The sequence below is a fragment of the Cheilinus undulatus genome, linkage group 11, assembly GCF_018320785.1.
Source record: "Cheilinus undulatus linkage group 11, ASM1832078v1, whole genome shotgun sequence".
Classification (NCBI taxonomy): domain Eukaryota; kingdom Metazoa; phylum Chordata; class Actinopteri; order Labriformes; family Labridae; genus Cheilinus; species Cheilinus undulatus.
Window position 1 is genome coordinate 12,060,882 of NC_054875.1, and position 26,653 is coordinate 12,087,534.

At 37.5% G+C, this 26,653-nt stretch overlaps 1 protein-coding gene across 1 annotated transcript; it reads right to left on the reverse strand.

Annotated features, from left to right (window-relative positions):
• Positions 1 to 215: 215 nt before the first annotated feature.
• Positions 216 to 26,129, reverse strand: si:dkey-32e6.3. The gene is made up of 6 exons (XM_041798561.1): positions 25,754 to 26,129; positions 23,537 to 23,709; positions 12,725 to 12,943; positions 9,394 to 9,554; positions 9,158 to 9,290; positions 216 to 4,684 (listed from the first exon to the last, which is right to left on the reverse strand). Exons 1-6 carry the CDS (start codon positions 26,025 to 26,027, stop codon positions 4,508 to 4,510), a joined length of 1,137 nt encoding a protein of 378 aa, XP_041654495.1. The 5' UTR covers positions 26,028 to 26,129; the 3' UTR covers positions 216 to 4,507.
• Between the last annotated feature and the right edge of the window lie 524 nt (positions 26,130 to 26,653).

A 26,653-nucleotide genomic window follows, 5' to 3' on the forward strand; every position in this document is an offset into this window, starting at 1 on the left:
CCCCCCCCCCCCGAGACAGCCAGCCAGACCCCATGCTGGTAAGAAATTTTTGATTCGTTTCCACGATTGAACAAACAGAACATTTCATCCAAAATCTTTCAGGTTTATTAAACATGTTATGGTAATAATTGACATCAGAAAATAAATAAATTAAAATATTCAAGTTTTGATGTGATGTGTTTTCAGAAACAATGACAGCATTAGAACTCAAAATATGTTGAGAGTAACTTTAGTGCTTGGTATTACAATATTAACAAAACCTCAAACTAAATCTTAATCAGCAAGTTTCAGTGTGCAAAACTGTTAGTGCAAAGAGCCAATAAAAATTTTGGCCAGTGAACAAAGGAAAGAAAACTAATGGAGTATGGTAGTCATCTTTTGACTTTTATGAATGAATTTATAGTTTAAAGTCGATATTTACAGAAACTCTGCATATAAATTAAAAAAAGAAAATGGTCCTATATAGCTGATAAAATCAGAAACAGTAACATATATAGCTTGCATATTATTCTCATTGCTACATATCTAATCTTAATAAAAATCCAGAGTTTTGATTGTATTATGAATAAAATATTCCTTGTACAAAATAATGAAATCCTCCATTTATAGATTGATTTAATATAACAAATGCATTGTGCAAATGCATTGTTTTCCCTGTGTCCCCAGGATGATAGGACGTTGTTTTGATAGGTTTGCACACTGAAACTCCTCATATTAACTCTTACTTATAAACTACAAGTAACTATAAGTAATGCTACCTACAAGAAAGCTTTCTACCCCTGCGTGTCTTTGCATTTGTACTTGCTTGCATTTTCTAATCAAATGAAAAAATGCCTTTATACTGAAAAGAGAAAAAAAATGATTTTACCATGGTGCAGTTTTCAGAAACCAATATTTGCATTCTCTCTCTTTAGATTGTTTATCCTGTTTGCATTCAGTAATCTCTCTGAATCTGACCTGAGAAAATAAATAAAGCAATTAGAAATCTCCCTGAAAGCTCAGAAATGAATAAATATCCTAAAACTCCTTAAAGCAAAATAAGCACAACTTCAAAACAAACTCTACTCAGTAAAAGTTTAACACAAGAGTCCTTTAAAATAATAAAAACCGAAGTAAATAATTCAGTATATCCCACAGCTGTATTCAATTTAATTATGTCTATGTGCTAAGAGGAGATCCTTTGAATAATAAAACTGTTTTATTGATATGGATGCCTAATCCAACAATTTAAGGAACCCACACTCACTAACCACTTCATTAGGTACATCTGTTAAACTGATTATTAATGTAAACACCTAATTAGCCAATCACATGGCAGCTATGAAAGCATTTAAGCACATAGACACGGTCAAGATGATGTGCTAAAGTTCAGAGCATCAGAACAAAGAGGAAAGATGACTCAAGTCACTTTGAATGCCCCATGGTTACTGCCAAATGGACTAGTCTGAGTTTTTCACAAACTGCTGATCTACAGAGATTTCCACATGCAGCCATTTCTTGGGTTTATAGAGAATGGTGGGAAAAAGAGAAAATATCCAGTGATCAATCAGAGTAACTTGTTGATAGCAGAGATCAGAAGACAGTGATCAGGCCAGCTGAAGTTGATAGAAAGGCAACAATAACTCTGCTGAATAGCTTAGTGGTTTACATAACTGGCTTTGACACAGGAGATCAGCGGTAAAAATCCTGCACAAATAGCAGGCAGCGTGGGCCCTTGTGCAAGGCTCTTAATGCCATGAACGTCTGTTTATATGAATGCCGCTTTGGACAGCAGCATCTGCTAAATGACATTTTAATAGTAAATATAAATGATAACTTGTTGTAACCCAGGTAAGGAGAGGAGTATCTCTGAATGGACAACACATCAAACCTTGAAGCAGATTGGCTACAGCAGCAGAAGACAACACCAGGTGGCACTTCTGTTGGCTAAAGACAGGAAAATGAGGCTACAAGACAAGTAGGCTCACCAAAATTGGAAAAACATTGCCTCAGGTCTCAATTTTGGCTCATATTCAAATGGTAGGGTAAGAATTTGGAGGAAGCACTAAGCCTGCAGACTGCCCGCAAGCATGGCACGTTCAAAATCAGTTAAACCATATTTCTTTCCTGTTCTGATGCTCAACGGGCCGTTTTCACCATGTCCATCCATTCATCCATACATCTATCCATCTTCTTCCTCCTTCTTCCTCAGTCATCTGTCTCCTTTGCAAAGTTTCCAGCTCTTCTTGGGGATCCAAAGTCAATTCCAGGCCAAGTGGCATATACTCCTATAATTCCTGCAGCGAGTTCTTGGTTCTTGTAGTTGGAAGACCTCCACAGGGAAGTAACAAGGAGGCATCCTGATCAAATGCCCGAACCACCCGCTGACTCCTTTCAGTGTGAGGGAGCAGCATCACTACTCCGAGGTCTCCCAGGATATCTGAGCTTAGCTATCCTCCTGAGGAAACTTATTCTGACCTCTTTCAGTCACTACCCAAAGAACATGTCCATAGGTGAAGGTTGAAGCCAAGACTGACAGGTAAATTAAAAGCTCCATTTTCATCACGTGGTCTGCTAAAACGCCTGCAATTCTGCTGATGCAGCACCAATCTGCCTGTGGATCTCACAGTCCATGACCATCTCAGCATGCCGACATGCATTTTTTTTCTTTGTTTAATTTGCTGATTAGATATCTGCGATAACGAGCAGTTGAACAGACATATCTAATGAAGTGGTCGGTGGCTGTATGTTGTTATGAATATATTAAAGTGTAATGTGACTCTAATATGAGGTCTCTATGATTGTTAATAGTAGTATAATCACTTCAAACAGTATCCTAGGTTCTTCTGATTGCAAAGCTATAATAATACGTTTGTCGTGTGCACCGTCATACTCAGCAGAAAACTTTTCAATCATCTGGAAATATTCAAGTTTTACCTTTCAATTCTGGTTGAATGTAAACACTACACATAAAAATGCAAACAAAATGATCTAAAGGAAAAGCTACTTTTTTATCCTGAGGAAGACAATGAAGAGCTAAATATTTTCTTTATGCATTCCTTTCAGTAGACAACTAACACAACACTTGAGCTATTTTGCACTATAGCTGACCCCAATTATAGCGCCTGACACTGATTTCAGAGAGGAAGCGTGGTTCATCAGTGGCATGATTAGACACAGAGCCTTTAATCAAAGAGTCTGGTCTGGCTGCTTTATGGATTAATTAAGTCAAAACTTTTCATGCAGTGGCTTATGCTTGGACAGCTGAGAGTACAATGGATTTATGAAGGGCTCTTTGTGTTAGATGACATATTTGCACTCCCACACTTTTTCCCTCAAATGCTTTCCGTTTGAAATTACTTCTAGAGGAGTTTATCTCTTGATGTTCTGTCCTTATCTGTAAATGTTGGTAAATCAACATTATGCAGGCATCTTTTTGGAGTGCAGGTCACTCTCCAGTAAAGCACCTTTGATGCACAGATGCACTTCTGTAATTCTCAAGAAATTTTCAGGCAGACTGCACTGAAATCTTCCTGTATACCTGTTCACACATGCATCTCACCCCTGTTGAGTGTGAGGGGGGTCTCACGAGGCAAAACATGATGAAAAAAGTGGTGGGAAGGCAGCACAGTCCAATGCTATGATGACACTTTCTGCCTTTATACTGATGCTTTCTTTTCCTTCAGCAAAAGAAAGGGGGAAAAACAAACTGGGGGAAAGGAAACTTCATAAAGCAGCTCCACTGCATACACACAGATGTCATCTGTGTGTATGCAGCTCCACTGCATACACACAGATGACATCAGTCACTTGCATACAGTCTATAGTCATGCGACAGTCAGGATGGCAAAGTTACCAGCCCTTCCTGCTCACTCACAGTGAAAGTTCTTGAACATTTCTTGTTGCATTTCAAATCAGCTCACCTCAGCTTTGGACAAAACAATGCACTGGGGCAGGCCAATAAAGTTGGAGTGACAAATTTAGCTATGGCATTAGCACATGCGACTCATCCCGAGTTTTGCGCATCTTTTTACAATCATATCTGAGGTCTCTTCGTCTATGCAACAATATCTGACTCTATACTAACAACTGTTTTAGAGACTTCTTCTTCAATGCTTTCAGTCAGAAAGCCATGCCCACAACCTGCAGAGGACTGCACATTCTCAACTAAAGTTGACTTTAGACTCATATTTATTACTTTACCTTAACCCAGCCACAAACTACCAGGAGAGGTGTTGATTACAAAGACTGGGAATGACTAAGGCACCATTCTTCTCATTTCATGTCAGTTTACCATGAAAGGTTATCTTATAATCTTGTTTTTTTTTCTGATAAATAGTCAATTTTTTCTGTTAATCTCCCCTTCCCCTTTAAAGACATCTTTCCATCTGTGGTTCCTAACAGCCTTGACTACACTCTACTGTGTCCCTGTCTGTCTTGGATCATGGAGTCTGTGTTAACTGAACCCTAAACTGCAGGTTTTCTCACAGACAAACAGACATACATGGTAAAAGGGTTGATCCCAGTTCTAGCCTGCCCCCTGCTGGACATTCCTGTCATAGTTTTCCTGGCAGATGTTGACTCGGTGAGTGAAGTAGCTCGGGTCAGAAATGGCCCTCAGGAGGTCGGTCTGGACCAGCGTGATGTCATAAAGCTCAGAGGTGCAGGCTGTGCGAGTTTCAACACCACCTGGGTCCAAAAACACCTGAGAAACACACAAGAGAAAAAATATGGAGGAAAGAGAGACAGGGAATATGTTTCTTCAGCTCTGAACCAGCGAGAGACTATCCAAAACATTGTAAGTATATTATAAACAGTTTTTAAGATAAAATTATTTTTAAAAAAGGACTAATGATAACAAGCAAGTTGACAAAATTAAAATCTGTGAGAGTTGGTCAGTCCGAGATGGAGCTTTGGCAGAGCTGGACAATATGGAATAAATACTATAAGATGATATTATTTAGCTCAATTGTGATGCATGATATTAATCTCTTGAGATGCTACATATCTGTATAGAAGTTTTGCAGAGGGGACATTCATTTTCACCATGTTAATTGCTTGATGCTGTGTATAAAGCCAGAGGTAAGATTCTCTGACTGCCTGAGGCACATTAGAAAGGATCTAGCCAAACTCCATTCAAAAAATAAATATTTCAAAAGTTTTCTTCTCTTCTTAGGAAGAGACCACACAAAGCTAGACTTTTTTATAATGTTATAACAGAATTTTTGCTCCCTTTTATTGTGAGAAAATCACATTAAAATCAAGTGTCTTTTTCAGGCTTTTACTTGCTCCCACCGCTGAAGTGAGAGCAAGAAAAGCAGAGTTATTTTGTGAACATATAAATGCTAATATAAACGTAAATGCTAGTTTTGTAGTACTTGATATCGGTTTTGGTCTTGAGACTGGCCTCAGGACCACACTTTGAATGTCTATGTCTTGTCTTGGACTCAAGAGCATTTTTACTTGGTCTTGTCTCAATCTCGGACTGGCCGGACTTGGGATTTTCAATCAAGACTGGTTGAGACCAGCACTGATCTGCGATTCTTCAACTTCATTAATGTGATGATAAGGAGAAGCACTTGCTAAAACACCAAATAATTATACATTCAAAAACTCGGACATCAGTGCATCTTATTTCTAGTCTAAAAAAACCTTTGAACATTTGGGCCTACTTTAGGCCTCATTCACCTGACAAATCTGGACAAACATCTCATTTTCAGATATTTAGAACAATTCTGTTCTTGCGTACTTGTTAGTTGCTTTTAAATACATTCAAGGATTAAACTTTTACAAAAGTTAGTTGAACAAATTTGTTAAGATTTGAGATTTTCACATGTTGTGCTTAGAAAGAGTCACCTTAGTTCTATCTGTCAAATTAAATTAAAAGAAAACTAAAATTAAAGAGAGAATACTCTTTAACTGTTCAACCTTTTCATGTTTTATTTGTAAACTGATTTTTTTCGTCTTGGTCTTGTCTCAGTCTCAATGCACTCCAGTCTTGGACAAGTCTTGGTTTCAGATAGTGTGGTCTTGAGTACAACACTAGTAAATGCTATACAATTACACAGGAAATTTTCTGATGATGTGATGATTGCCAATGGGTTATAGGATTGCACGATAGTAAATATATTTCAATATTTCTTCTGTAAAGAAATAACATAAATATACTCAGTTTTAAGTCAAATCTAGATGGAAAAAATGCCAAATAAAACACAGAAACCTTTATGAACAGCCAGAGGCAGAAGTCAACATGAACACGGACAATGACATGAAAATTAACTGCCTGTTTATAGAATAAGAATGATTATTTAAGAAAAGTGCTCCTTCAATAAATAAATACCTCCCAATACAGATATATCATTTCAAACTTGTTAATAATATGCATTTCACTCTAAGTGGTACTAACTGCTACAATTTCTTTACTGTGCATGAGGCCTGGCATCTAGTCTTCTAATCAACGTAAACATAACCATATATTCGATATATACAATATTATCTTAACCTACCCTTATTTAGAAATAGATCAGTACATCTTAGTTCCCAGCCATACAGTGCAGGCACAAGACTGTTTAGTATTTGTTTTAACTTCCTACAAAAATAAACAGTTTAATAAACTGTTTTGATTGCAGTAGCTGAGTCCTTAGGTCTTCTCTCATGTGCAGCCCTCACACTAGCATCTCTACATCAGTGCATGTCCTTTGGATCCTTGTGTATGTGTGTTTATTCCAGTCTAAACACATGTAAATGTTCAATGACAGAGTAAAAATGCTGGATTCCCACTTGAGGATTCATAAAGTATATCTTCTCCTTCCTCTAAACATCAACGATAATGCTAAATCATTGAAAGTTGAATATATCATCTTAAATGGCACAAATAAGAACACATTTTTGCTTGATAAACAACCTCATCTAAATGATTCATGCAGGGCAAGGAGATGAGAGACACCATATGGCCAGCTGTTTAAGTGAAACATAATTTTAAAGCAGCTGACTGCTTCAAAAGTTGTTGATAAATCCTTAAGAACAGATGGAAGAAATGTCAAAATTGTCTGTTTTTCAGAAGTTATACTAACGTCATCTATTTATAAAAAAATTTAATCTGTGCTGCTGAAACATCCTTCTTTAGACTTCTTTATAGTGTGTAAAATAGAGTGCTGATAATTTCTGAGGGTGAAAAAATATCTAAACAAACATATAAGCCATATACAGTGCCGTGAAAAACTATTTGCCCCCTTTCTGATTCCTTATGTTTTTGCATATTTATCACACATAAACGTTTTGGATCATCAAACCAATTTTTATATTTCACAAAGACAACCCAAGTGAATGCAAAATGCAGTGTCTGAATGATTATTGAATTTTTTAAGGGGCGAAAAAATCCAAACCTATCTGGTGCCTGCGTGAAAAAGTAATTGCCTTGTTAAATCATGAGTTAACTGGGATTAACCACAGTTATTGGGACGTTGATTTCAACACCCACACCCAGGCCTGATCACCACCAGATTTGTTGAATCAAGAAATTACGTAAATAGAAGCTGTCAGAAAAAGTGAAGTAGGCTACAAGATCTCAAAAAGAAACATATCATGCCATGATCCAAAGAAATTCAAGAACAAATGAGAAACGACGTGATTAAAATCTAGCAGTCTGCAAAAGGTTACAAAGCCATTTCCAAGGCTTTGGGACTCCAGCAAACCAGTCAGAGCCACTATCCACGAATGGAGAAACTGGGAACAGTGGTAAACCTTCCCAGAAGTGGTCGGCCTGCCAAAATTACTCCAAGAGTGCAACAACGACTAATCCAGGAGGTCACATGAGAACCCAGAACGACATTCAAAGACCTGTAGGCCTCACTGGCCTCAGTTAAGGTCAGAGTTCATGACTCAACCATAAGAAAGACACTGGGCAAAAAATGGCACCCATGGGAGAGTTCCAAGGCCAAAACCACTGCTGACGAAAAGGAACACAAAGGCTCGTCTCACATTTTCCAAGAAACATCCTGATGATCCCCAAGACTTTTGGAGAAATATTCTGTGGACTGACGAGACAAAAGTTGAACTTTTTGGAAGATGTGTGGCCCGTTACATCTGGAGTAAAAATAACAGCATTTGATAAAAAGAACATCATGCCAACAGTCAAACATGGTGGCAGTGTGATTGTCTGGGGCTGTTTGGCTGCTTTAGGACCTGGACCACTTGCTGTGATTGATGGAACAATGAATTCTGCTGTCTACCAGAAAATTTTGAAAGTGAACGTCCAGCCATCAGTTCATGCCCTCAAGCTCAAGCGCTCTTGGGTTATGCAGCAGGACAATTATCTGAAACATGCCAGCAAGTCCACCGCTGAATGGTTCAAGAAAAACAAAATGAAAGTTTTGGAGTGGCCCAGACTTAAATCCAATTGAGATGCTGTGGTGTGACCTTACACAGGCAGTTCATGCTGGAAAACCCTCCAATATGGCTGAGTTAAAACAATTCTGCGAAGAAGACTGGGCCAAAATTCCTCCACAGTGATGTGAAACACTCATCACCAGTTATCGCAAATGCTTGATTTCAGTCATTGCTGCCAAGGACTGTGGTTAAACCAGTTATTAGGTTCAGGGGGGCAATTACTTTTTCACATAGGGCCAGATAGGTTTGGATCTTTTCCCCCCTTAAAAAATTAAATAATCATTCAGACACTGCATTTCCAATTTACTTGTGTTGTCTTTGTGAAATATAAAAATTGGTTTGATGATCTGAAAAAATTAATTGTGATAAATATGCAAAAAACTCAAGAATCAGAAAGGGGGCTAATACTTTTTCACGGCACTGTATCAGTATGATGGTTTCACAAATCTACATACCTGGCCCAATGGTAACTATAACAAAGTCCTAAAGCTTAAAAGTATAAGCTACAATGAGATAATAAATTACAAAGCTGCCAATGAAGAAAGCAAGTTTTTTCTCAGAATCAAATCTTACTCTTATTACAATAAACTTAAAGACATCTCCAAGTTATTTCAAGAATTTTGACACACAAATACTATTATTTTCTATGCAATGCATTTCAGATGTTAAAGAGGACAGTAATGACACTTATTAATTGTTGGATATACAACACTATTCAGAACATGTCAAATAAGTTTGGGTCTTTAGAGATGTATTTTTGTTCCTGCTCCTTTAAAATCAGCCACAGTACCTTTGGATGAACTATAGTATCCTCATCATTCTGACGAATATTGTCGTCTATGAAGATGTGCTGGACGTTGTGGTCAAATGGGTCAACCCACAACGGCTTCCCCCCACGAATGGAGAACGTGTTACTAGCCCACCTGGATGAGAAACACGGGCACAGACAGATTTAGTAAAGGATCGATAAAGCAATCAAGGCCACTTAACCCATATAAATGTTGGCTTTAGGAGTTTTACATGTACCAGTCAAAGTGATCCTGGAAGCCTCCCAGGCCCTGGACTGAGCTGAAGTACTCGTACAGGCCTCTCTCTCCATCACGAGACGACACACGGTCATCAGCTCGGCTCAGGACGATCGCTCTCTTACTGCAGCGGATTTTGCCTGGAGTCATATTCACAGCAAGCTGAGCCGAGAGCAAAAAAGGAAGGCAGAGTCAGAAAGAGTGACAAAGAGAGAGAACAAAAACTAGGTTGAGCAAAAACAAGAAAGGACTTCTTTGAAAATGTGTTGCTGTAAAACGGCCGCTGGCAGACTTGGACTAACTTTCTGGGGAACAGCATTAGACATTTTTTAAAAAGTTTTAAAAATGTGCTCTCAAAGTTAGACATCAGTATTTGAATATGGCATGTTATGCAACTGTATATTAAAACTATTGATTGTTATTGCTTCTATTCTCTGGGCTTTGGCTCTTTGGAGAGATGAGGAATTCTATAAGACTCAATATCTTCAATTTTTAATTCTTGTTACTTTTACATAATCCTCTTTTTTCATGGGTTTTTCATTTTTATTGAACAACACTTTGGTCAATCTTTTGGTATTTTTCAAAATGCTTCATAAATAAATGTGGACTGGATTGAACAATAGTTTAAGCTACTCTGATAAAAAATATATTGCTTCAACAAAAGTTATAAAGTTGCCAAGATAACTGGGGCAAGAGATAAGATGTATTTCATGGAATTTGACAAAGCTGAAATAAAAATGTACAAATTGATATATTCTATAAAAGAGGCAACGATGCAGATCACTTTAGAAATTCAAGAACTTAAACTCCAAATCAATCTTAGTCCTATTAAGATGCATTTAAAAGCAGAAATGTGACCCTGACATATACAGACCTGAGGTTGATAACTGCCATTTCATGTCGTGTATGAAATCGTGTATGGCCAATTGTAATTTTCATATCGCAGAAGGTGCAATAAATCTTTGTCCTGAAATGTGTGTCAAAATAGCAATTAAATACATTATATTGCAGCAGAGATGTTACGCTCTCATGCAAAAATTCATTTTTCTAGAAAGTTCGCAAAAAATCCTTCTGTCTTTATTTCTGTATCCACCTCATTCCTGGCCCCCATGATACTTTGCATGAAATTTGGTTGCAACTTTTGACCGTGTCTGTCTCAACGGGACTTAACAAAGAAACAAGAAGCTAATCCTGATTATTAGAGCAATTTGGACATTAAAATATGTAAATGTTATGTTACAGTTCAAAGAGGATAATATTATTATTCCTCCACCTTCTACAGGAAGCAGATAACTACACAAGCAAACTTGGCTAACTATATTTACTTCATATCAGTATTTGCGTAGTAATAGAGACAACTGCATAGGGACACCTTTTACTTCAGAGAAGATTTAGGGCCCAGTCAGAGCTTTATCTCTCTCTTTAGTTTGTGGGTTTGCTGAAATTCTTATTTCAACAACTCTTAAATGTGTGAATTATATTAATATCCATGATTCACTTTGTCATATCTTCAGTTCAGTAAATCTCACATTCAGCATCAAGAATTAACAATAAATTAATATTAAAGGAATCACAGCCCGAATGCATTCAGGCAGTAAACAGCATGTTTAAAATACTGTTGTTAGAGACACAGATCCAAGTTTGTCTATTTATTAGAGAAAGGAGAATAACAGAGCAACAGGTACCGGGCATTACAGAAATGTACTTAACAATCATCAGCTAGAAGTTTGATTTAACAAAAATGGAGCAGTTCTTACAAAATTGAGAGTTTATTCCTTTCAAAACAACTGTGGATGGCATGAAATACTTTAGTAAACCAACGCAAGAATCTCGTTTTTGTTATTATCATTACTGTACCTACTGACTTCCCTGGAATTAAGAGGAAATGTTTTCTAAATCACAAGAAGGACATAAAGATGATCATTCCCTACAATGCAGCAGTTTAAAATAAATTTGTTAGATTTTTGGCCAAAATCATTCAGTCCTAGTTTGACTGAACATTGTCTTCATTATAATATAGTATTATTTATTTCCTGGGTTTGCTAAAAAATTACATAAGATGAGGAATTTAAAAATAGTCACATTTAATCGCAAAAAAAACACAATTTGATTATTTTCCCAAATCCTTCATCCCTATCCAAAGGTAAACTCATTCTACCGCTGTCAATGAAATACAGCTAAATATCAGGAGAAATGCAAATGAGCCTGCAGTCTTATTCACTAACACTTTAATCAAAGAAGAACAAAGAAAGTAAAGTCGTGTGAACCAAACTAGTCAGCCTCCGGCAGTAAGCGTAGATGCTTAGACTCCTAATAAGCCCTCAGCTGCACAGTTTTGACTTAATAAGACACCACCACTGCAGAACAAGTGCTATCAGCTGGAATAAAAAACTTAATATAAATAATGTTTCCAGCTATATTAGTGGTTCAGCCCTGAGGGTTAAAATGTCAGTATGTTGGTGCATTACTTTGGTTTATGGTGAAATATTTTAAAAATACTAGAAAGATAACAATGAAAAAACATAAATGTAACTTAAAGAATTAAGCCAAGTCAGTTTGATGATACCCTGAACATTTCTCTTCTGCTATCTGACAGGATAGTGTGAGAATAAAAAATCCACACAGCCGACAGGTTCACTTCTGACATCTCTTCCACCTGACCTCCCCCATCATCTGTGAAAACCCTCTGGGAGGGAAGCCAAGGACATGCGTGTGTGATTTTGTGTGCGTGGGTGGAGGAGTTTATGTTAAAGGCCACAGAATGTCACGCTCTCCAAGAGAACATCTTTGCTTTCCCTGCACATACAGAATTGGAGATACAAACATACAAGCCCTATAAACTATCAGCTAACAAAAGCCAATCACAGAAATATGAATCTTTATCAATATTGCCAGAATGATTACTTCAAGTTTTTTAGACATCAAAGCACAAAAATCCATCCTTGGGTGAAAGGGAGCCTTCAGGTATTCCTGTAGAGCTGTGACTGCATCACCAACTACACTGTGATGATGTATTTTTGCCTTCATGGCAGTTTTTCAACGTCTTGGAGTTAGATAAACTGACTGAAAATATGCAGCACATGTTCAGTGAGGGTTTTAAGAGCTATAGAAAAAGAACCATCCTTTACTTCTTGTCCATTTGCTCACACATTTTAGACTCTCATACCCTCTAGTGTTCATAGACAGAAGACAACGATCTTATTTTAAAAATGTGAAATATGGAAGAATGTACAGTATAACCATTGTCACAGAATTCAAATGAAGTGAAACTGATTTGCAGTGGTAATTTCTCATAACAGCGTATAAATAATAAATATGAGTGTTTTTTTCACCTTAAGATCAGGCAGATCTGGGAACAGTGGATGAGCCCCTTCATTCAGCGCTCTGGACACCGCACTCAACACACGAGGTAGATCAGTTCCAAAGGTACGGAAAAGAACGGCAAAGTCTCGCCCTTCCTGGACCAGGTCTTTGAACATCTGGAAGAAGGAGGGCAGGATCCAGTGGTACAGCCGGCCATCCTCTCCTCTCACAGCCATGTCTTTGTCTTCCTGCAGGGGGACAGAGGTCAGAAAAACAACACTAAACCAAGGGTGGAGGAGACTACACAGGCAGTAAACAAATAATTCAAGAATGTCTGGTTTTTCAGTTTTAGAAAACTGTTTTTAATCTTTCAAAACATTTATATTTAATATTAACATAAGCTGCTAGACAGAAAAAAATGGCAAAACACACAAGAACCATGTTTAGATGATGCCTTAACAGGGATTTATATCCGTTTGGGGCATTCAGGTACAAAGTGGTAATCCTTGCTGCATTGGGTGGACATACTTCAATGCATATTTAAAACAGTTTGATATCCAGTAGATCAGACTGCATTTAGATGTGGACTGGGATGCCATCATCCATACTGGACTGGTTGTGTAGATGCCGACACATGCATACTGGCATTGGCTTTTTCTTTAGGAATAAATCTCTGCACCGCTGAAAAATCCTGGTTGAGTCAACTTTTTTATCAGTATTGAATTCAGTGACATTTCGCATAGGCATGCTTCAGCTGCAACTTTATAACCCCACTCTGCACTTAGGTTCACTACAGCCTTTAACATTCACCGCTGCATCCTTTCCAGTAAGGATGAAGGGGTGGTCATCGCTTTCTGTGAGACTTGACTTGCATACATATACTGTATGTTTATTTACAAAGTTCTTATTTAGATGCTTCCTCCATATATTCATCCTTGCTTGTCTGGTCCTCTTGAGTGCACAACACCCATTCTAATGACTGGCTTACACTCCCCCAAACTTGATCGGGCTCAAATTGTGGAAGAATGGTTAAGGGAGCATGAGACATCATTTTCACAAATGGATTGGCCACCACAGAGTCCAGACCTTAACCCCATTGAGAATCTTTGGGATGTGCTGGAGGAGGCTTTGCGCAGTGGTCAGACTCTCTCATCATCAATACGAGATCTTGGTGAAAAATTCATGCAACACTGGATGGAAATAAATCTTGTGACACTGCAGAAGCTTATCAAAACAATACCACAGCGAATGCGTGCTGTAATCAAAGCTAAAGGCAGTCCAACAAAATATTAGAGTATGTGACCTTTTTTTGGTGGCAACTTTTTTTTTTGGCCAGGCAGCATATTTCCAGGCATGTTTGATACATTGTAAATATTTCCTGTTTATCATGCATTTTATTCTTTTATTGCTTGATGTAATTGTAAATGAGGGCTTGACCTCAATTATTTGAGTCTAAATAAAAATTTAATATTTAGAAAAATGTGTTAAAGACCACACCTGCAATTGGAGTTTATTGATGTATTCCACTAGTAAACAAAAGTATGGCTTTATTCATATCAACCCATCATCCAGCCTCTCTAGTGAGTAGTGGCTGATTGGAGCTGTGGCTCTTTTTAGATATCTGGATCATTTATCTGAGCTCAGTAAGAAAAGTCAGTCCTTCAGCTCCAAAAAACTCTTCATTTGGTCCCACTGACCGCAACAAAAATGGAAAAAAACAATCAGGAAACCACCTTTCAAACAGCTGCCAGCTCCTATCACTCACAAAAGGAGCAAACTTTTTGAACTGAAGACAAACTGTTAATGCTTAGCATGGATGCATATATGCTTTGTATTTGAAATGGGCTACCAAAAGATAAAGTTATTTAATCTTGATTAATCACAGAAGATCACTGTAGTTATTAATGATTAATCGCAAGCTTTTTAATCACATTTTAAAATGTAACTTTTTTACATTTCAAAGATTTTTTGTGTCAATAGGATTTTTTTACTGTCTTTGACTAAGGGTTATTGAATTCCTGTTTGGATTCAGAGTTGCTTTTACAGATAGTTCAAAGATTATTAAGATTAACTTAGCCACAGAAAAATGCATTTGTTTTGGATTGTCCACTGAGCTGTCTGTGAGTTTTTTAAAGTGAAATGAGACATTAAAGAGCAGTGATGGGCTTATTTTACATCACCGTGGCTGCTGGGAGGTGCTGATGTGACTTAACCAAAGTGTTTTGAAAAAATAGTGCACTAATTGTGGAGTCAAATTAATCACTGATGGATTTGATTAATCTTGGCAGCCCCAATTTATACCTTAACGAAGAGCCACCGCTAAAAGAAAGAAAGAAAGAAAGAAAGAAAGAAAGAAAGAAAGAAAGAAAGAAAGAAAGATATGTTTTTCTTTTACCTATGTAGAGGAGCAGGGAAGCTGTAGATTGCTAACACCTGTAAATCTCAACACCCAAGTGAGTCACCATCAGGGATTGGTCTTTTATCCACTGGAGCACCCACATTTTTTTAACAGCAACAACAGTCTCATTTCAAGAGTTTACTGTGAAGAATGAAATCCCATCACCAGTCTCAAGTTTAATTTTCAGACTTAAACACTTAAAAGAAAAAAATACAGTTTCTCAAACCCAACTTAAACACACAGAAGCTGTGTTTACATTTTGCATTAGTGATGCGTTCTGGGCATTTAGATACCCACTGACATTACTGTAGTACTGCATCCACACTATGCATTAATAATACATCCTCTGTGAATTCTTCACTCACTTACCCGTCTCTTCAGCAAACAACAGCCTGTACATCATTTCAGTGGCACTCTCACTGTAGAATCCCTCTATGCTGTGTGCATGCTGGCAATACAGATGAATGAAGGTGAATTAGCCTCAAGCTAAGAGACTAGAAGTGCTTCTCAAACAGCTTTTCTTTAATTTATGTACAGATTTAATTTTCATTGCAGAGTCTCCATGCTGATAAAAGAAACAAGTGTGTGTGCAACCAGTTTCCAAGGCTCTGAGGGATCGTTGTACTCCACTACTTTGCTTCTTTTCTTTATCATTGGACCTGTGAGAATGTGTGCAGGGAGATATAAAGTCCTATGAGCTTCCTGAGAGTGGCACTCCCAGTCAGGAAAGGCAGGTAGGGTAAACTCCAGAGAAAACAAAAAACTTAATAAAAGAGAGTTAAAAAGGACATCTCATTAGGGCAGTTCCTAAATAAATGCATTCATCTACCATCCTTTCATTTACATTTATCACAAATAGGTGGCTCAGAGGAGAGCTTGACCTGAGGTTAATTTAGCTCTAAGTGATTCACAGCTTTCATTAGTTTGTGTCTGCTGTTTATTCATCAGCTGGGACAACAGTGGGAGTGCAGTCCTCCATATTTAATCAGGAAACAGCACTGATTTCACATTCACTGACAGGTACCGGATCCAGAGAGAATAAGTCAAAAGTTTGGTGATAAGTTTCTACCCAGCGCCAACAAGGCAAACAGTGAATCTCAAAGGAGGAATCAAAACAGTGCATAAAACTTTAAGGGAAGTGTAATATCAGCATAATATTGATATATAGCTTAAAAGTTAATATAGGAATATATGAAAATATTTTTAAAATGAGCATTTCTGCCAATATCAGCACTAAGGATTTGCATTTCAAAGAAAAGTACTATTCCAAAGTTATGTAAAATTTGACGGATTATGGGCTGCACAGCGGCACAGAGGTCAGCACTGCTGCCTCACAGCAAGAGGGTTCCTGGTTCCTGGTTCCTAGTTCACTGGTCATGTCCTTTCTTTGCAGAGTCTGTATGTTCTCCCTGTGCATGAGTTAGTTCTCTCTGGATACCTCGGATTCCTCCCACCACCAAAGTCTTGCTCGTTAGGTGAGTTAATGACTCTAAATTGGCTGTAGGTCCTACTGTGAGTGTGACTGGTTGTTTGTCTCGATTGGTCACTTGTGATTGGCCAGTCCAGGGTGTACCCCGCCGCTTGCCCACTGACAGCTGGCCTAGACTCTTTTAAACAACTGCACTTATTCAGACTTCTTTGTCAAAAACTGCATTTGCATTTCTCTGTGCAACATTTGAACACATCATAAGTTTTTTTTATTTTCCTAACCCTAATGGTCAATATTCTAAGCCATCATTAAACACATCATATTGTAACCATGTAACCATATATCACCTCGTTTTGTTTGTCAATTACTGTTATCTCACCCATTTAAATGCTGATTTTAATCTTGGATTCATATTTTTAACTTACAGGACTTCCTACAAGGTTTGGGAGTTTTCATTTCAGCTTCTCCGACCCAGACAGAGGAGGATTACTGTACAGCAGCAACAGCAGCTAAAATCACGGTCTAAGCTGCTCAACAGCTGATGGAGTTTTCTGAACAATTCAAAGGTAGGGCGACTGCATTGTGGTTTAATGTGACGTAAAGACAACTGCTGTAATATAGAGAAGAACTACAGAGCTTCCTCTTAGTTCCTCTTTCGCTGTCTCACCCAGGCATGCCGCTCCTCCTGCTCCCTCTTCTCTAGGTTGTGTTTAGACACACAGCAGGTTAAACAGTGGAGAAACAGTCCAGCACTAACATTTTAGTTTCGTCTGTAACAATAACTAATCTTACTTTTGTCAGAGTTTTTATTCTCAATAATCTAATTTTAGCCCATCCAAGTCCTTCCTCATACAAAAAAGGTTTGTTATATGACATTTTTCCTCATAGTTTTCATGAAATAACATTGCAATGCCTTTGATTGAGATAACAAATATCATTCTTAAAATACTAAGGACCCAGACCCCCATCCTCAGAGGTCCCATACTTTTTCCTGTTTTTAAGCCTGTAAATGTTAACATTGTCACCAGTTTATGTTGAAAAGTTGTGATGATCCTCTGCCTATCAAAATTCCCATTCACTGTTTAAGTTTACAAAAATCTTCTTCAGATTCAATTTAAGAAACGTTTATGATTCCTTCTGACTTTGGCCTTTGGTTTTTAAATATAATGCATAACAATCTAAATTGGGCAATCACCCTTAACTGTGTTTCAAACCACTAAAGTTCACTTTAGACAAATTTTCTTGCATAAATTATATTCTACAGAATGCCTGAACTTCAAGGATACAGAAATAATGGGTGTAAAGCATAACAAGCTCGAATGCCCCACTACGAATGTCACACTTCAAAAATTTTAGTTCTACATCAAATAACTAAATCCTGAATCTTTTACTTCTAAATGACTCAGATGAGGTGTAAACTCTAATAACACAGGATTTAGGAATGTGATTAATCCCTATAATCCCATTCAAATTATTTTGACCATTCCATGGAGTCAAAAGCTTCATAGACGTGCAGTCCCGTGGCAGCTGCTCCAGTGTTTTAACCTACAATACAGGAAAGCCTGTCCACAATGAACCAGCTTAACTGCAGCAGATAAATTTTAAATGCAACATTTTTTGTGAACAAAACAGAGAAATGGGGTCTACACTCAGTAGAATCCAGTGGAACTTTCCCTCCGTTTTAATTATACATATACATTTGGCACGTAAAGGGAATGTTCAAGTGTTTTTCCTGCAATTGAATCATTTATCATCCTGGGCATGAAAGTTGTTAAATTCTCATGAAACACTTTGTAGAACTCGGCTTCAAATCCATCCGCTCCGTCCTGTGGGGAGAGCCTTAATTGCTTTAGAAACGTTTTTTCCAGTATTGGCTCAATGCTCCGATCTAGATGTGGCTGAGTTAAACTGATGCCTCTTCACTGCTGGAGAAGGATAAAAAGCGTTTTTTTAGTTTGTTTACCCTCAACTTAATTTTAGCTTTACAGTTACCTTTGAGATTTATTATTTATTTTAAAGTGATGAAGTGATGAAGACTGAGTAAATTTTGGTTTTCCTTTTAGAATTTCATACTATAGAGATATATTCAACAAATCTGGTCTTTATGAATCAGCTGTTCATTGTTTTATAGTTTTTTCTTTTTCTTTTTTTTATTTGGGGAGTTTCGGCCTTTAATCAGACAGACTGGCCAAAGAAGGAAACAGAGGAGAGGCAGTAGGGAACGACATGAGGGAAAAGAGCTACAGGTCAGATTTGAACAGAGACCATCACTTGGAGGACTGTAGCCTCTATACATAAGGCCTGACTAACCACAAGGTCATCAGCACCCCAAACTCTATAACTTGGATTTTTTTTCCTTGTTGTAAATAGACAATCTTAGAAATGCAGCAATTGTAAAATTTATGGCAGGTATTGATGTTTAAACAGTTTAACCAAATGTTAAACTCTTTTTTTCCCACTAATCCATTGTAATTTATGTTACTGATCCTTTTCAGAGATGTCGTACTCTCACACTGTCAACATTTTCTTTCATAACCACTAAAGCTGGGGATAAATGATATCATCAGCATGATGTCAATATTGGCAGATATTAGCTTAAGAAGTCACTTATCAGCAAAAAAAAATTCTTCTGATATTTACACCCAATATATATTGGAATCTCCCCTTGTGGGACTGATAAAGGAATATCTTATCTTATATGTAATTGATAGTCAATAACCCGTGACCTGGCTGCAAACATCAGGCATTTATAAAGGCATGCCTAGTTGACAAACCTGTAAGAGCATGTGCATTCAGGTCTCAGCTTTAGATTGGCGAATAGAGAAGACTCACTGATTAAAGCTTTTCTTTTCAGTGTCATTTTCATAATTTGTAAAAGTTAATTGATTTTAGAGTTTAAAATCATGGACTGCAAGGATTGTGATCATTTTGGATATTTAAAACCGAAACACAGTGGTTATGACAGGTCTTAAAAAACAGCTAACATCAAGTTACTTTTTATTAATCTTTAAATTTTTCCGGTTATCTAAATGCTTGGCTTTTTCTCAGCTTTTGTTTTGATAACTAAACAACTTACATTATCATTCCTGAATAAATCTCACATTTATGGCAAGCAAAGCCTCCTTCAGTCTTTTTCTTCTTCTCTATCTCTTGCTATCATTTTTCTTCCAAAAGAAAAGCTGATGATGGCGGAAAAAGCAGAGTCTGAAAGTCAGCTGCACATGCACAGACATATTTGTCGACTACACATGAGTTTAAGTATATCTGACGAGATGCCTCTCCCTTCATTTGCCAATGAGGTGTGCACACATACTGTACGTAAATGGACTTGAGCTTGTTCAGCCCTTTTCTAGTCTGACTCAAATGCTCTTCACAGGGCCACACCTACCCATTCACTCCACACTCACGCACTGATGGTGAAGACTAACACGGTCAGTGGGCATCAGTATAATCTAATCCCATTACTGTGCATCCATACTAGGGCTGAATGATTCATAAAAATAATCGAATTGCAATTCTTTTACCCAATATTCCAATTGCAATTTAATATGCTATTATTTTAAAGTTCTCCATCTTATATATTCTCAATACGTACAAGCAATAAATCACTCTATACTATAACCTACACAATATCATTTTTATTTAACCTTTATTTAGCCAGGTAAGTCCCATTGAGATCAAAGATCTCTTTTTCAAGGGAGACCTGACCAAGAATGGCAGCAATGTATAGTTTCAACAACACATGCACTCAAACTCACAACAGTACACAATAGATATAAACAACAACAATAAAATAACCATCAGTTGAAACAGTGGCATTCAGATAGTTTGAATTCAAGAGTTTTCACTAAAGATTTAAAAACATTCAGAGTCACCAAGTTCTGCAGTTTAAATTCAGTCTGCAGATTATTCTACGCAAAAGGAGCAGAGAACCTAAAAGCCTTCTTTCCCAGTTCAGTTTGGACTTTGAAAACAAATAGATATAAAATATACAAGGGCAAAACAATTTAAAACATACATTTAATTGCAATTTTTTTGTTCATATTGCAAATTTGATATCAATTGCTATATTGAAGGAGTGATCATTTTTATGCCATCTCTTTTTACATAAGACACATGCATATACAACATATATAGTTGCAAGAAAAAGTATGTGAACCCTTTGGAATTTCTTGGATTTCTGCATGAATTGGTCATTAAATGTGTTCTGATCTTCATCTAAGTCCCTTCAATAGACAAACACAGTCTGCTTTAACTAATACCGCACGAAAAATGATATGTTTTCATATTTTTATTGAACAAAACATGTAAACATTCACAGTGCAGGGTGGAAAAAGTATGTGAACTCCTCGGCTAATAACTGGTTGACCCTCCGTTGGCAGCAATAACCTCAACCAAACATTCCTGTAGTTGCAGATCAGACCTGCACAATGGTCAGGAGGAATTTTGGACCATTCCTCTTTACAAAACTGTTTCAGTGCAACAATATTCTTGGGATGTCTGGTGTGAATCGCTCTCCTGAGGTCATGCCACAGCAACTCAATCAAGCTGAGGTCAGGACTCTGACTGGGCCACTCCAGAAGGTGTATTTTCTTCTGTTGAAGCCATTCTGTTGTTGATTTACTTCTATGCTTTGGGTCGTTGTCCTGTTGCATCACCCATCCTCTGTTGAGCTTCAGTTGGTGAACAGATGTTCTTAAGTTTTCCTGTAAAATGTCTTGATAAAATTGGGAATTCATTTTTCCGTCAATGACAGCAATCCGTCCAGGCCCTGAGGCAGCAAAGCAGCCCCAAACCATGATGGCCCCTCCACCATATTTCACAGTTGGGATGAGGTTTTGATGTTGGTGTGCTGTGCCTTTTTATCTCCACACATAGCGTTGTGTGTTCCTTCCAAACAACTCAATTTTGGTTTCATCTGTCCACAGAATATTTTGCCAGTGGTGCTGTGGAACATCCAGGTGCTCTTTTGTAAACTTCAAATGTGCAGCAATGTTTTTTTGGACAGCAGTGGCTTCCTCCGTGGTGTCCTCCCATGAACTCCATTCTTGTTTAATGTTTTACTTATTGTAGGTTTGTCAACACAAATGTAAGCATGTGCCAGAGACTTCTGTAACTCTTTAGCTGACACTCTATGAGTCTTCTTCACCTCACTGAGCATTCTGAGCTGTGCTCTTGCAACAGTGCTGAACTTTCTCCATTGTAGACAGTCTGTCTTACTGTGGACACATGAACATCAAGGCTTTTAGAGATACTTTTGTAACCCTTTCCAGCTTCATGCAAGTCAACAATTCTTGATCGTAGCTCTTCTGAGATCTATTTGTACCAGGCATGGTTCACATCAGGCAATGCTTCTTGAGAACAGCAAATTCAAAACTGATGTGTGTTTTTTATAGGGCAGGGCAGCTTTAACCAACACATCCAATCTCATCACATTGATTGGACTCCAGGTTGGCTGACTCCTGGCTCCAATTAGCTCTTGGAGAAGTCATTAGCCTAGGGGTTCACATACTTTTTCCACCCTGCACTGTGAATGTTTACATGTTTTGTTCAATAAAAACATGAAAACACATCATTTTTTGTGCGGTATTAGTTTAAGCAGACTGTGTTTGTCTACTGAAGTGACTTAGATGAAGATCAGAACACATTTTATGATCAATTCATGCAGAAATCCAAGAAATCCCAAAGGGTTCACATACTTTTTCTTGCAACTGTACATAAGTGAAGCAGAAATTATTGTTAAAAAAAAAACAAACATTTACATAATATGCATAAAAAATGTAGCAAAAAATATTAAACTGGTATTTTGCCACATTTCAAGTTTGAGAAGTATTGCAACTTCTGTGATTTACAAATTGCAGCAGGCCATATTGCGACTTTATCTAATTTGCGATTGATTGCCCAGCCCCAATCCTTACACATTTACACATGACTGAAACAGCAGAGGGAAAAATGTAGGGATTGAGTGTCTTGTCCAAGGACACATCGATATGCGAATGTAGGAGCTGAAGATTCAAGATGACCGACTCAACCAACTGAGTCAGTGATTTTGTCTGACTCACTGCCTCATTAGTGTCAGAACCTTTGTAATACAGCTGTGATACGCATTTAAAATGTATTTAGGCTACATGGCTCATCTTACCTTATTGGGCAATTTGGAAAAACATGCTTCACAGGAATTTTAACAGAGCACGCTGTTTGGAGAGTGTCAGTACTTGAATATAATGTTTGTAATCACACAGAGCTGTGTCACTGATGATGCTAAATACAATGTCCGCAGGTGAAACTGTGAAGTAGTGTGATCGTCCAGTTGCAGATACTTCCTTTTTGTGTGCTATGAAGCTTTATTTTTGTGCTTTGTGTTCAATATCAGACTTCTTCTTTGTTGACTTCTGTGTGTTTTTTCCTCCAGCCCATCAGATTGTACTGCATCTGTCCCTATATCCCATTCATCATGTTTACTTAACTCTCCACGAAGTGAACAAACACTGGTTTGGTTGACTTACAATGTGAGAATATCTAGTATTGTATGGCATTTTTATCAACTTTATCCATCTTCTATTTCATTTTTGTAGCTCTTTTTCTTTTCTCTCTTTGATCAACATATGAAAAGCTTATGACTGGGGTGGCATTTATGATAAGTATGGTTTATTTTGATCTTGCATTTTGCATGTTAAAATGTACTTTCTGCATTAACAAAATCTAGGAAATTTTCAATAAACTCTTGATAAATGAGGTCTCAAATGTTTCAAAGCACTATATGAAAGACAAGAATTTGATTAAACATGGTTTATGCAGAACTGGAAATGTACATCTGAAGTGGTGATGTTAAAAACAAAGTTATTGGTTGCTGGGGGAGGTCGTTACTGAGTTCAGCCTTTAACCAGCCTAAGGATCTAAAAAGTAGAACCGATCAGAGAGAAGTGATTTCTCTAAAGTTCACTCTCAGCAGAGTTAGAGCAGACATTTTCCACACAGCCTTCTTCTTACTTCTTTAATTTATAAGATGTTTACCTTGACACCCTCGGGCCAGCGGAGCAGTTCCAGATGCTGATCCAAGACTCCACGGAAACGCCGCCCTGCAGCAGAGGTGAAACTTGGCGTCCGTCCAAACTGAGAGTAGTAACTAACAGCATCATCAGACGGTGGGAGCAGAGAGGGAGAGTCACTCAGCCATTCCCATTTTCCTGAACAGAGATGAAGGGAAAAATATCTTATGGATGGTTTGAATTGTAAACACAGATTAACATAGATTGTTGACAGATTGGCAAAGGAGGAGTGGAGAATAAGCTTGTGCATCAAAGTGAGACCTTCCTCCCAAGGGGTTTTTAACAGTCTCACTTAAATTTAACATAGATTTCTCTTCCTTAGCAAATATGCTCTGCAGCTTCTACTGATGCTTTTATGAGCTGCCTGAACATTTTTGGATTGCCTTTTACCACATTTAATCTGGATGAAACCATGTGGCATGACAAACAAACGTTTCTCTGTGCTCTTTGTTTATTTTTCATGATTTTGTGATTGAGAGTTTTCATTTTAGGCTACAGATCATGAGTCCAGTCTTCTAGCTAGGGACTCTGGGCCCCCAGAAAGAACAAATTCTTACAAATGTCAGTGCATTTAAATGTATTTTTGAACCATAATTTCTGTATTTATGAGCAATATTTTTACCATGTTTAAATCAAAATCACTTGCATTGTTTTGCAGCTCTGGACTATACCATTTGGACATTTTGAGGGAGGAGCAGGGGCTCCAGTATCTTATTTCACCTTATTTGATACACATTTCAGTCTGTTGACCAATTAATTGAGTTGCTTTTGATTCAATAATGACACTGCTACACCCATGCCAGTCTTTGGGTACCATCAGAGTCTTCCTGAACCTGTTTAAGCCCAGTTCAGCTCCTACCACTGAAACAGACAGTTGTATGGCAGCATTGGTGCTTGTGTGTCAGAGTCTCATGACTTCAATTATGGCATTCCTCAGGAAAGCATTCTTGGGCGGATATTTTTGTCTCTAAAAATTATTAAACTTGGAAACATCATCTCACATCATCATGTTAAACACCGTTTTATGCAAATAATAAACAATTCCACATTTCTGTCTCACCAAATAATCCAACTGCAGGCCAGTCTCTCACTTCCTGTCTCTGATAGAAGTATGTGGTTGAGCAAAACTGTCTGAAATGAAGTAAGGAAAAAATGGAAATCTTTCTGCATTCTTTTAAGTTCAAACATAGCTCACTGGATTGACAGACATATTACAACAAACATAAAAAACCTGGAAGTGGTTTGAAATTCTGATCTAAATTTAATCCTCATTTTACAAGGTCACAGGCAGTAGAGCCGTGAAGGGTATAAGCAAGTAGTAAACAGACTTATTTTTTAGTCTTCAGTGAGTATACTCACTACTGTATTTCACAGAGAGTTATACTCTGAGGTTCCTCTACTTTCTCTCATCATTTTATTATGACCCTTGCTACTCTATTGTGTTTAAGTACATCTTTCTTAATTCATTAATCAATTAATATATCATATTCAACTTTCACATATATTCATTTTTTTGTTTTTTCAAGTTTTGTTTTGTATTAAATTTACATTTTTTTATTATTAGTCAGTTTTTGTAATTTCCTGTGTTTCATTCCTTTGTGAAGCACTCTGTGAGGCTCCAGGCTTTTTATGTATGAAAATATAAGCAGGGAAGTAAGATATTATCAGTAAGATTTCGGCAGATATGAAAACTTCTACTGATATTTTAGCTATAAAAATCCGCCTATATCAGCTGTAAATATTGGTTGTAGGGACAAATAAGTCAGTGAAGTTTTAAGCCGGATAAACAGACATATGCGAGTTGAAGTCTGTTTCTATATTCATCATCATTCTTTTAACTTCTAAAGGACTGAAATTTGATAATCTATTCATCCTTAAAATTCAAATTGTTTCATTAGAGCACTGAAGATTTGGGTCTGTATTTATAGATCAGTATTTCCCTAGAATTAATTTATGAATATCAGCATATGGAATATCGACAAAAATCCAATATCGTGCATCCCTAAAACAAAGTTACGATATCTTTAGTTCAGGTGAAGACAGCGTTGAAAGTAGATTTCAGTCAGACAATTTAAAACCACAAGAAGAAGAACAGAGTGTATTGACCTGACGGAGCACACCCATGATCATTGTACCTTAGTGACACAGAGAAATAATGTCAAATGAAAGAGTTCTAGTTTACCTTGTTTGCTCATCTTCCCCCAGGTAACAGTGGAGAGGAAATAGTCCAGAGCAGCTACGGTCCCCTGACCCGTAACGGCGTCAGACACCAGGATGGTGTTGTTGAGGTCGACATGCAGGACTAACTTTTTCCTCCGCTTGTGATTTGTCCACAGTCCCGGGGGGTCTGTCACCGAGGGGTCACCTGTTTCACTCAGAAGCTCCGGGACGTTTCCGCCGTTTGTCTCGTCGGTTTCTTCAGTTTCAGGGCCGTTATTTTCACTAAACTCCGCCATGAATTAGTTTAAATTATTAACAGGTAGACATGTGTGAAAATATAACTGAACGTGCTTTATCTCTAACCGGCTTGGCTGTCTGTCATACCGGTTCTTACTTCCTCATTCCCCATGCCAGTTTCTTCTTCTACGCATCAATAATCGTGGACCCAAGTCAGGGGAAAGTGCGCCATCTTCCGGTACTACAGCACATAAACAGCACCCTTTTAAGTGATATCAGGCAAATTTCATACATTCGGGTACTTGTGTAAGGAAAATCCTTAACTTACAAGCTAGTTCAATGCAGTTGTAGTTTATTTTCAAAAGTAAATTTTAGTCTTTTTCCACACAGAATAGGAAAAAACAGAAATTGTGGTTAAATGTTCTGGACTCATTTTAATCCCCTAGACTAGAGTAACAGGCCACCAAACAAGGTGATGATAGTGAAGGTGAGAACAGATTCATTCATGGACCTATTAATTTGCTTTTTAGAATTAATTTGCTTCACACCTTAAACTGGCTGAGCTTTTGGAGAAAGTTCTGTCACTGCTGACTTTTTTTTAAACTAAATCTTTATTTTCAATAAAGAAAAACATGTAAATGGACACTCCAAGCTGCTTATCATTTTGGATTGCTTCACAGTTCCT

Bases quoted from the DNA above. Each gene is read 5' to 3' on its own strand.
- si:dkey-32e6.3 (XM_041798561.1), bottom strand. From the start codon at position 26,027: ATGGCGGAGTTTAGTGAAAATAACGGCCCTGAAACTGAAGAAACCGAC. The intron at 12,944-23,536 runs GTAAACATCTTA...GTCCCCCTGCAG, and splicing joins GCTGGCCCGAGGGTGTCAAG to GAAGACAAAGACATGGCTGT. The intron at 4,685-9,157 runs GTACTGTGGCTG...TGTGTTTCTCAG, and splicing joins ATACTATAGTTCATCCAAAG to GTGTTTTTGGACCCAGGTGG.